General features: G+C 33.6%; 1 protein-coding gene across 1 annotated transcript; it reads left to right on the top strand.

Annotated features, from left to right (window-relative positions):
* The first annotated feature begins 9,792 nt into the window (after positions 1–9,792).
* LOC133173246 (uncharacterized) lies at positions 9,793–12,031 on the top strand. Its single transcript, XM_061308227.1, has 4 exons — positions 9,793–9,867; positions 10,126–10,193; positions 10,284–10,424; positions 10,662–12,031. The coding sequence occupies exons 1-4, from the start codon at positions 9,809–9,811 to the stop codon at positions 11,594–11,596; spliced, it is 1,203 nt and encodes a 400-aa protein (XP_061164211.1). The 5' UTR covers positions 9,793–9,808; the 3' UTR covers positions 11,597–12,031.
* Positions 12,032–12,445: the final 414 nt, after the last annotated feature.

Raw genomic sequence — 12,445 nt, 5'->3', positions numbered from 1 at the left:
GGGGGGATCGGAGGTGATCTGGAACCCCCCCCCCCCCCGGAATTTGCAGAGTTCATAGTACTAAATAATTATGAAGGCAAAACTATGGAAAAAGTATCCAAATTCACAGAAAACTCCAAACTGTATTTGTACAGTAAAATAAAACACAATCTTAATATGGAAGAATATCTTATGCTTGAAAATAGTTTCAAGAATAGACAATTACTAATTAAGTTTCGAACAAGTGACCACTGCCTACTGATTGAAACTGGTAGACATAAGAAAATACCTCGACAACAAAGGTTATGCACTTCATGTAATGCTATTGATGATGAATTTCATTTCTTTTTACAATGTAATTTGAATATACAAGCAAGGAATATACTTATAAAAACCATGTTAGATAATTGTTCCTCATTCTATCTCAAATCACCCATACAGAAACTTGAATATATACTTAGCCCAACTATTTAAGTTATACCGGCTGTTTTCACTTTTATAAAACAATCATTAGAATTAAGAAATAAAAGGTCCACATCGGTGTAACATATAAGGAGTAAATTACTTAAATTGCGCCTATTGTAACAATGAATACATTCATTGTTCTATGTTTTATTTTCTTATTATGAACTGTATTGCTTGACCCATATGGGTGTATTATGCAATAAAGAATTAAATTTATATATAAACCAAATAAAAAGCGGATCTGTGTTAAGCTGGTATGAAAAGAAGTCAACGACTACCCCCCCCCCCCCCCACACACACACACACACAAAATAGATTTTTCAAGTTTGGGCGAGTTTACGTTACGAATACTTCTGCCGAGAAGGTAATTCGTACTCATAATTGTCAATAATTATGTCAAAATGCGAAATTAGTATTTGTACATATCTTTGCTAAGAAAAGAAAAACGCATTTGTAATAGCTTTTTTTTCTTCTCTCTCCTTCCCTCTCTAAGAAAACCTTTCAGTGGCTGCATACAGTCATGTATATTTTATTCTATTGTACCATTATTGTGTGACAAATAAATATATGATCTAGTATTTTCATTTATTTTGATATTATGACGAGATGCTTTAGCCTTCGGTCTACATGTCATATACAAGAATCAAAAATGAAATCTCTGTGGGAAAATCGTTTTTTATTGGGGGGTTGGGGGTTGGTACTCTTATTTCTTTTATTATATAAATACGACAGACTGCCGCAGGTTTTTTGCATGAGAAGGGTTTTTTTTTAACAATACTGTGCATTATGTAAAAAGAGACACATTTTCGCAATCCTTTATAAAACTGAGAAAGCAGGAAGTACATGTACGAGGGTTGTCCAAAAAGTTCGTGGACAAATGCTTAAATTTCTCTATAAAGTCCGCAATGGCAAACATGTACGATAATACCTTAATATAGACCATGATTGAGTAAATGTACAAAAAATTAAAGCAATGCACACTATTTACTGAACATTATAGGTGTAAATACTTTGTATATGCAAGTTGCACGGGCCAGTCTGACGTAACGCTTATTTCATGATAACGTCAGAAATATGAATTTTGAATTTTTACCGCATGTTCATAGACGCACTCTTTTTTTCTTTATCATGCCACATTGCCAAATGTGTGCAATATTATATTTATGTATAGATTATAATTTAAATTCAAAAATTCAAAACAATACACAATAATTTACGAACGTCATCAAAATTAACACTTAGTAAACACAGGATGCTTAGCCCAGCCCGACGACGCTATATTTATAACAACGTCATGAATTTTATCAAATAACAGTGGTTTTACACTTCTTGTAGTGTCTCCGAAATTTTACACACCGTTGAAAAATCGTATACACCAATTACAAATCACTAGACTAAATTTTTTCCAATAAATTTAAGTTGTTTGAATAAATATTTTCTCTTTGAAGACGTTTCAACCATATTAACCATAATTGTATGATTGGACGCTGTCCCGTTCGGATGGCCGACGTCGCTTTTAATTTCTGTCAATTTTTGAAACATACTTCTTGCGGTTTTCACTTAATATTTTCATTGTCTATTTAGTACGCAATACTAAAGGTATCAGAAAATGGCGATAACCGCTTTATTTGTGATATATTAAATTTTTATTCAGCTTTGACTCGTTTTAAAAAGAAAATAATTTCAATCATATCACTTTATTTAAAAGTTCATGGCATTGTAACCCTGGTCCGTTTGTACTATCGGCGTCCTTTAATGACCGAGATTTTTACTAAAATATTAAGTTCAAACAATAAAAACCAAACTATTCCGACTTGGATTTTCATAACTAATATTTTGGTATACAATAAGACCGCGGAACATTAACTGGCAAAATTGGAAATATGCAGCTTACGTCATTTCCATCTGTCGCAGTCAAACACTTGATGATAGACAATGAAATGGGCGGGTACAATTCGGCACGGACGTCTGCGAAAACATTGGATTGAAATTGCAATTCGAAATTCATTTTCAATCCACCTGAGCTATTTTTCGCAAAGTTATAATGTATGATCGAAACAACAAATAATTTCAGTTCCCAAATGCGTATAGTTTGAAATTAATGTATAACAACTTTTTATTTTGGGGACAAACAAAAGTTATAGGAGATATAGCTATATGTATATTCTTTTAGGGGAAGACCATTTGATTCCAGAAGTTGGGGGGGGGGGGGTTGGCAAATGTTGTCGAATCAGATTATTTATGGTTATGTCTCACATGAAACAATATATTAAATATTTGTAGGATGACAAAAGACATTATTTATTTTCTTCTTCACTGAAAAAAATATGAAATTTAATTTCAATCCATCTGAGCTGTTTTCAAACCTAAAGTGTGAATGTATGATTCAAAAGACAAATAAATTCAATTCCCAAATACATATTGTTTGAAATTCATATTTATACGAGTTTTTTAGCCTATAATTTTAAGGACACGTCAAAGTCCTAGAATAAAGAGATTATTTTTTCAGGTGATGGCCATTTGATTCTAGAAAGGGGGGTGGGGTGGGGTGTCAAAAATTGTCGAGTCATGCCTTCACAGGAAGAATATATTAATTTCTAGGACGACAAGAGTTTTTAATTTTTTTTTAGTTTTTTCTTCTCTGAAAAATGTTTGACAAACAAAATCAGGGAGGGTTTGTCCAAACTAAAATAAAACGTTCTTATTCATTTCCAAGATCGTTCAGCCCCCCCCCCTCCAACCGCCCAACCACCAAACACACACATACCAAACAGAAATCAAATATTTGTCCCTTTATATTTCTTTAAAAGCATGGGATAGAAAATTCTGATTTATATATATTTCAAATTATTTGTCTTCTGTGTCAATCAGTAACACCGTGCGCTCTAGCGTAGCTGAGGTGGATTGAAAATGAATTTCGAATTGCAATTTCAATCCAATGTTTTCGCAGACGTCCGTGCCGAATTGTACCCGCCCATTTCATTGTCCATCATTAAATGTTTTGACTGTAACAGACGAAAATGACGTAAGCTGCATATTTCCAATTTTGCCAGTTAATGTTCCGCGGTCTTAAGCACATCTTGAACCATTCATTTTGACAAACATGCCATTATCCACGAACTTTTTGGACAACCCTCGTGTACCCATAACAAGGAACACAATACGTACTGAGTACTGCGTACGCAGAGATTTTGCAAATATCCTCCATTGTGTGTTTGTTGGGGGGGGGGGGTAGAAAGGAAACAGGTGCGTTTTCAGCAACTGTGGGACAACTTTATCACATATTAATAGTGTTTAATAATTATGCGATGCAATTTGTTTTCTTAGATCTTATGCGTGTTTTCTTACTTTATATGCTTGAATTAATTAATACAACGTTTAGAGAATATGACATCTTAAATATTTATCACCAATTCGTACTGGAAATGGAGTATTTATCTTGTTTTAACTCAATCAAATTATAAAAACGAATTGATATTATTCCACATCTTTGATGTGTTACATACGGCATAGACTCGAGTAATTGGCGACAAAAAGTGGGGGGAGCTCTCACTTCAATCCCATTCGTTTTTATCCCTTCAAGTATGTTAACGGGCACATAATATAAGAAACCCCCCCGGGCCACTTTTTTTTATGGAACTCTAAATGGCAGTTTTCTTTAGCCCCCCCCCCCCCCCCCATTTCACAATTTTTTTTTCACTGTTATTATTTTTTTATGTATTGAAATTTTCATTCGGAGACCTGTTTCACAAAAGCCCCCTCCCCAACTTTTCTTTACAGTCCAATCTAAGCTCTTCCATGTTATTATGCCGAAATAATCCTTCCCCGTAAACCAGACTTTGAAGAAGGACAAAGAGTATGTAAAACATAAATTTGTAGGACTAAAAAAGAATGAAAAGGACATATGCAACATACACACATGCAGTATGCATATCTACAACACTCACTCAAATAACAAAACACATTAACTAAACGAAATCGTAAAAATACAACAACGAATATATTATCAATATTGACAACCAGAACTTAATATCTTTGTCACCTTGTTGTATGTAAATAACCGGCAAACTTTTGTGTTAATGATGAGAACAATAGCATTGGCCAAGGAAATTATCGTACTGTTTATGAATACAGAGTCGGTATATAATAAACGTTAAGTAAATGTTTGTATTTCCATAATTTGTAATGAACGTATTCACATGGAATACTTGAAAATGTCTGGTGCATAATCTTGTAAAATTTAAACTTAATAAACTAATGAAATGGATGATTAAAAAATGACAAAAACCTAGATAAAAAAAATTTGTTAGAACTCGCTGTTGCAGAAATGCCTGTCCACAAAGAAATACCATTCGAATACACACATAAACCAATCAGACCAAATTCACGATATTATCGATAGACAACACAGATCATACCTCTTTTTTGATTAAGAAGAACAAAATAACAAAAACCTAGATAAAAAAAATTTGTTAGAACTCACTGTTGCAGAAATGCCTGTCCACATAGAAATGCCATTCGAATACACACATAAACCAATCAGACCAAATTCACGATATTATCGATAGACAACACAGATCATACATTTTTTTTTATTTATTTTATTTTATTTTATTTTATTTTTTTTTTTTTTGAGATTAAGAAGAACAAATCTTCTCAAGTCTACGACCTGATCTGAATAAATAATACGTCGACAAATAAAAACCGGTCTTACAGACATGACCAGCTACCAATCTCGACTTTACATACGACGAGAAGTTAAAAAAAACAAATTGTGACAAATCAACCAGACACGTTTCTGTAGACAGGCAGTAACAGGCACATTATCAAATGACAGAGCTGCATTTTAGACCAAAGACAAAAAATAAATAACAGGGGAGAGAAATATAATTTGAATGTTTTGATTTTGAAGAAAAAAAATCTAGCAAAATAATAGGGATGAGTGAAGTAGCATAAACACACCTGAAGTGTGGATACCCTACCCCCCCCCCCCCACCACCACCACCCCCCTAATCAAAATTAATAGTGAGAGCTTATAATTTTATATTGCCAATCTCTGAACGTAAGAGAAAGTACAATCTACTTGCATAGTATGATTGACAGGAAAATCTCATAATTTTGAGAAATTATAAACTCTTACTATGTTTTTATCAAGATGAAAGGGGGGGGGGGGTGTTCCACACTTTAGCTCCCTGAGTGAAGCAGGGATGTTTGATCAGTGTTGGATTCTAAAAGATATACAATACATTTTTATAACGCATATACAGATTCGTATCAGAAGAATAAAAGACAAAATGCGTACTATTTACCTTTAGTTTTACAGTAAACTGGAAGTGAAAAAGAATTAGAAAGTTTACATTAACAATTAATTCTAACTACATGTACTAATTATTAATTTCTGTGAACTTGGCTTTAATTTCACATCTGGTAATACAACTTACTGTTACACTCAAACTTTCTTTTCAAAATATGAAATTCATCAAAATACCTTAGTGTAATACTTTTATCATTCCAGTGGAAGGGACTTTGAATCTTACGAATACTGGAAAACATCATAAAAATTCTTACATAAATACACTGCGTGCACCAGTGAATGTTCTCTAAATCACTCTCTTTACTCCTCCCAAAAAAAAAAACTGCTGTGAACGAAAAAACTTCAGACGTACTGTGCTACAATTTATCCAAGAAGTGGTATAATTCAGATGTTGATTCTCTTAAACTCCAAAGAACTTTTGGAAAATTTGAAATTATTTCTTTCATTCTCAAAAGCATAAATTTGCTTGGCTTTTCAACACGTTATACAACCATTCTTCAAGAAAATTTAAGAGCAGGTTCTTTGAGATCATAGACAATTGCTTCTTCAAAAAAATTGAAACTCGAAAAATTCATATCTTGTTGCCTACATCACTTCGTAAGAAAATTCTGATTCTACACACAGTTACTCTGATGGTGATGTAGAAAATGCCCATGTTCCTCATTTAATATATCTTTATTATCTTTAAAGCCAAGATCTTCCAACAATATGTTCCACGCGCAATGACACCTGCATACTGCTTTTACGTCTCCCAGTTGATTTGGTAAGCCAGAGATTGCTCTGATTTTGAACTGAGGCAGATTACTGACAAAAAAGTTGATGTAACATGGACTTTAAACAATCACTTTTAAAGTCAGCATTTTGCATATAATGACATCCTCTGCAAATACATCTTATTGTTAGCTCATATTTTTACCGATATGTTTCATACCAATAGTTGGACATTTGTTTTATATTAATCTTGACTACGGATTATTTAGAGTACCTGATCAATACAGAGGACTCATGGCGGATGTGACAGGTCGAGAGGGGATGCTTACCTCTCCTGTTTGTAATGTTCACTTTGCACATATAAGTGATCCTGATTTGATATGAAGTTTGCAATTTGATAAGGGAATATCTCATATTTCACATACAATATCTAGAAGGTAACAAAATACCCAAGATCCGGAGAAATGGGGGGGGGGGGGGGGGGTATCTTATCGACTTGCATTATACAGCTCTTAGATTCCATTTTTGTAACATGATGGTAGATTTAGATTTATTTTGGGGAATTTTAAAATAAGGTATGTTTGATAGGAAAATTTTGTGATCAATGTGTGTTTAAGTAGGACTGTTATAATGTTAATACATTCATGCGTGATAATTTTATTTTTGCGTAATCTGCAGACGAAAATTTCATTCCCGTGTATATTTGTATCGTGTATATTTGTATTATTAAACACTACACTATGTAAATCACCTTCCAATATTCTTGAAAAATGCTGTCTTGTTTATAAATACCAAATACACATGTGTCTATCTCCTGTAAAGCAGGTGTCGCGAAAATTGGAAATGTACAGAAATAACTATGTACAACTGTTTTACAAAATTCTTTAACATACTTTTTCAGTAACATATCTACTTATAGGAGCCTCTGCTGTTTTGTTTTTTACCTTTTTCCTCAACAATTTTATATTTTCCGCTTAAATTCAATACAAGTCCTTATTTTTCGAATATTTTCAAATTTTGCATGCTGAGTTCCATTAATTATTCTCTAACGATTTTCTAGTTCCAGAGGAGTACATCAAAACGATATCTTAAATGCTGTAGTGATTAATCACTAAGATACGCCTACAGGGAAGTCTGCACACCTAATCACTACATGTCCGTAGGAAGCAATTTCAGTTGGGGGGTGGGGGGAGCACAACCATGCATTTTCTGTTTGGAGGGCACTATCAACTACCAAAAAATTCCTTGACAAGAAAAAAAAAAAAAAGAAAAAGGTCACCAGACGTTATTATTGACTGCAGCACAAGCATATAGTAGCTATGTTTTCTATAGTATTCTATATATCAGCAAAATTATCGGGGGATCGAGGACACGCCCCCCGTGCCCGTGCCCCCTCCCCCTCCCGGTTCCTATGGCCATGCACTGCCACAAGAACCAAGTGAAAAAATCTGCATATGATTAAGCAAATTGTGCTAATAAGCATATTAGTTTTGTGCAATGACAATCAAGTATGGCCACGCATATTGGCACTTGCCGATTCCAGAGCAGGGTTGTTTTCAATGGACTTTTGAGCCTGATTACTATTCGTTATCTTCATATTTCATTCCATATACTATGGCATTCAGATACGCTGGTATGACTGCACATTTATCTGTTATCGCTGCTGTGCAATATAGCAGCATAGTCCTGACATTTCTACATTCCCAAATCTTATTTCTTGGTCCTTTTTGTCGATTCTTATATGCAAACCCTATATGCACACTGTATGGTACCTTGACTTAATGAATATAGCGTTTTCAATGATTTAGAAGCTAGGAATTAATGATGTACAACACAGCTGCCCTCAACGTTGTCGTTTAGTTTTCGTTCTTTTTCTTTGTATGGTACATGTATGGTACATGCCTATATCTTCTATGTGTATGCACATTTTGGACAAAATCGTGCATGTCATATTTGGACAGGAAGTTCCCAAATTTACCCCCCCTCCCTTTGACTGACATTGGGAACCCTGATTGATTTCTCAAATAAGTCAAGTTACTAACTCGGTTAGCATAGTTGTTGTCAAAATCCATTCACTCATTTATTTAACCATATTTTACACTCATAATGTAACTTTGTAGCAGTAAAGATAGACATGAACAATTTTGAAGAACTTTAAGTGAAAAAGTATTGTTCATCTTTGCCTACGTTTTATTTCACTTTAAATGTTTCTTTATGAAAAGTGTAAGGTTTGTAGTCAATTGAAGCGGGGAATAGGCACCATAAAGATTTTCAGAAAAAAGAATGCTTTGTTATGATCACGAATACAATTTACATTCAAAATCAAATAATTTTAAGGGATAAGTGGACGATTATAGGATTCTTAGGGGGAAGGGGTTTACCATGCACAAACATGCATTCTCTCTATCTCTCTTTCTGCATCTGTCAAACTGTGATTAAGTATCTTGTAATTTCTCATGAGGAAATTAGAGTTTATCCAGATGTTAATCGATTAATATGCATTTCCTTGTGACTTCAACACAGAATACATATCTTCTGTGATTAAAGGTATGTATCCATAGTGTTTTATACAAAATCAAAAATGCTAACTTTCTTAATTCAAATCAACAATGTAGTTTACTTTGTTATATATTTCTAAATTAGTTAAGAAGATGTACATGTAGAATGGAGTATAATACATCCTTATTTTCATTATCTTTTAAAATATATTACGCTACAGTAAAAGTTAATGTAAAACCATGTTATTGCCTTGTTTTGGCTAATAATTAACATTCTATTTCTTGATGATTCATACTTGTAGCAATATTACTACTTTATACTGCCATGGACACGAATTTCTTCAGCTATTTCATTTCCCTGCTCCTGTATAATATACCGGGGACTCGGACGTGCGAAGAGTAAGTACAGCATTGTTATAGACCTCATTTAACAAGGTCAATTAAAAAGTCGAGATATCCTCTTTCCATAAAAAGCTACTGAGATATACTGGATAAGCTGTTTTCTATGAAGTGAGACACAGACAGTTACTGAAATGAACATTTTTTCCGTGATTTTCTATCAATATAATGCTATTAGAAGCGAGAAAATATTTGGCTGTGAATGTATCCTTAGCTATTAGTTAAAATTAGCCCTAGAAAACACAATCAGAAGACTCTATAATTTGGCTATACAAGGAGAGTGATGTGTCATTAGTTAAGTAGATTAAGATACAGGAAGCGGGATCAGCTGACCCGTAGTTGATGTAGTTCCAGTCATCAGTTGTTAATACATAATTTATTTCCTTGTCTAAACTTAAAGAAGTGAGCTGGTAAAATTTGTTAATTGTTCATTTTAAAAGAAATGAAGGTTTCTTTGTTGATTATTATTTCTTTAACAAGATATCTGGAAGGTTGCCGAAAGTAAGTAAACAACAGATATATGTCTTTAATCTTAATTAAAAAATGTGAGTCACTTGTTTTGAAAGTGTTGCTTAGATGCAGATGAAAATCTTTTATATGGAATAAATTTGTAAGTATGATAACAACTATCTAAGGCAAAAACATGTTTGCAACAATGATAACATATTGTCAGCAAAGCCATCTGTCAAATTCTTGCAATCTAAATTTGATTGTTGATAAGGCACTCTAGAAATTAAACCCTTTTCTTGCTATGGCTAGGTCCGGGGATTCATCGTCCATAACAAATTGCTGTCCCGATTATTATCTTAAAAATGGAGTATGCGTGGGTAAGTTAAACATGAATATATTGGTCTGTTTTACTTGATGCTGTCAGATATTTCATGTGTAGGCTAGCATTTTCCAAACCCATTTTGCAGATTGTCCAGCTGGAAGGTTTGGACCCAGTTGTCAGTTTAACTGTGAATATCCAAAGTATGGAAGACGATGTCTTGGAGGATACTGTACCTGTTCAAGAGATGCATGTGATCCGGCAATTGGATGTAGAGAAACAACAACTTGTAAGATTTATATTTTGTCGTATTACAGTAAAACTGGGACATGAATTTTTTGTTACTTTTATACAAAATTCTTTATATGCATACATGAATGTTTTATACTATGAGAGATGGGGAAAAATTTATTATAAACGATATTTCTTTAAAATTAATTTGAATATATATGCATGATGTACCAAAACAAACGTTTAGATAAAGACAAGTAGAATATATGTACTTAACTATTGTATCTTTTTAAAGCTGTACAGAAAACTAGTCCACAAGACTCTGCATCACTTACCTCATCATCAAGGAAAGTGACAACAAAATCAGTAACTATCATAACTACGATGTACAAAAATGACGACCAGTCAACGAGGTATAGTATATGGGATGACAAAAACACATCAAAGAGTTTTGTAACAAGCAACCAAAAAATGGAGTCAGAAGTCATCAAAGACACACAGAAGGCTGGGGATTCCCAAGACATTTCTCTGAATATCATTATCATGTCTGTCATCGGTGGATTGGTCATACTGTTACTCATCATTGTGATCATCGTACTGATAAGAGGAAAACGAAAAGTAAAGGTTGAAAAACGAGATTCTATAGTGACCAGTAGAGGAAATGTCAATACCTACTGCGAAATAAACGATTTAAGAATTCCCTCCACGTCACAAGATTGCAGAAGGAGCGATGTGGGAAAATATGAACTAATTGACCAGTCAGAAGAGGATAGGAAAAGATATTCCTCACTCCCTATGAATTGCAGGTCAGATAATAATAGGAAAAGTGACTTAGTAAAGTACGAACAAATTAAGCAGTCAGATAAGGAAAGAACGAAGTATTCTACTCTACCCTCCAAAAGCATGCCTGCCTCAAACAGAGATAGTTATATAACCCCAGTGCCTGTCGCAATTCAAATTACAAATACCGTAGAAGAGCACTTTCCAATATTAAAGGAGACAGAACAGGGAGTTTCAGAACCCCCTGTGTTGTTAAGAAAGGCTAGCAATAACCGTAATCCCAATCTGTTACCTGTTTCAGATCCCTTTGCAGCATCCAAAAGTGTTAGTGGATACATTGACATGAACGAAGGTGGAAAACTAGATGAATATGTTCCGATGGAGGGTCAACTAAACAATATGAAAAACTCTGATTCATGCAAAAGTGAAGAAAAAACATTTATTGAATGAAACTTACAAATGATAAGCTTAAACACAGCTTTTGTTTCAATTTGTTCCTTTTGAATGATGTTATATAGTGATGTTTCAATTCTACCACAAAGCATGGCGACACTCATGCATCACCTTTAACTTAATCTGTCTTTTTATCCATAGTTTTGTTTATATATCTGGATCAAATTCAACATCTTTGGAATAATGTTGAAAAGTAGTGCTATGTTTTTTGTTTTTTTTTCAGTATTACTTTTGCTATTTTAGACAGTGAAAGATGAAGGTTGAATAATTAGCATGTGTTTAATCCATGTTGCGTGTATATCACCTCCTCATAGAGTATCCTTGTGATTTTTACATTAAAACATGTTTATATGTTTACATGTTTATTACCCATGATTTCTTTTCCTACATGTAATCAGACACAGAATGCACATTAAAACCAAATACTAGTAATCACTGTACTTTTTGTCACTCCTTTTTACTATCGCAACCGACATGTCACATCTATCATTAGGATGTCGAATAAAAGTAATACCCGCACATTTTAGAGAAAATTCGGGTAAATAATACTCCCTGTCCGCTCGTCACATTTTATTGCCTTGGCAAATCCTTCTAGAAAAGAAGTAACGATATTCTTTTTGCTAATAATTATGAATGCCATACAGATTTGCAGAGATTTAAGTGAATTTAAATTTCAGCCAAGTGTATGGTGCTTACCGGCGTTATAAGGATTGGTTTGAAAATTATACACTTCAGAGTATTTTCTACAAAATTTTTGGTCCGGAAAAAATATCTTTGCGAGTATATGATTGAACATGTCATGTAAAAGCCATTAGGTTTCTGAATTTTGGCCAATGTACTACAGTT

Source organism: Saccostrea echinata, unplaced genomic scaffold (assembly GCF_033153115.1).
Source record: "Saccostrea echinata isolate AGI-Se365-2 ecotype Australia unplaced genomic scaffold, CSIRO_AGI_Sech_v1 ptg000056l, whole genome shotgun sequence".
In the NCBI taxonomy this organism is placed as follows: domain Eukaryota; kingdom Metazoa; phylum Mollusca; class Bivalvia; order Ostreida; family Ostreidae; genus Saccostrea; species Saccostrea echinata.
This window is presented reverse-complemented; position numbering and strand designations above follow the sequence as displayed.

Excerpts from the sequence above, each read along its gene's own strand:
- LOC133173246 (XM_061308227.1), top strand. The coding sequence starts at position 9,809 with ATGAAGGTTTCTTTGTTGATTATTATTTCTTTAACAAGATATCTGGAA. Across the intron at positions 10,194-10,283 it reads TAAAAATGGAGTATGCGTGG|ATTGTCCAGCTGGAAGGTTT; the intron begins GTAAGTTAAACA and ends CCCATTTTGCAG. Across the intron at positions 10,425-10,661 it reads ATGTAGAGAAACAACAACTT|CTGTACAGAAAACTAGTCCA; the intron begins GTAAGATTTATA and ends ATCTTTTTAAAG.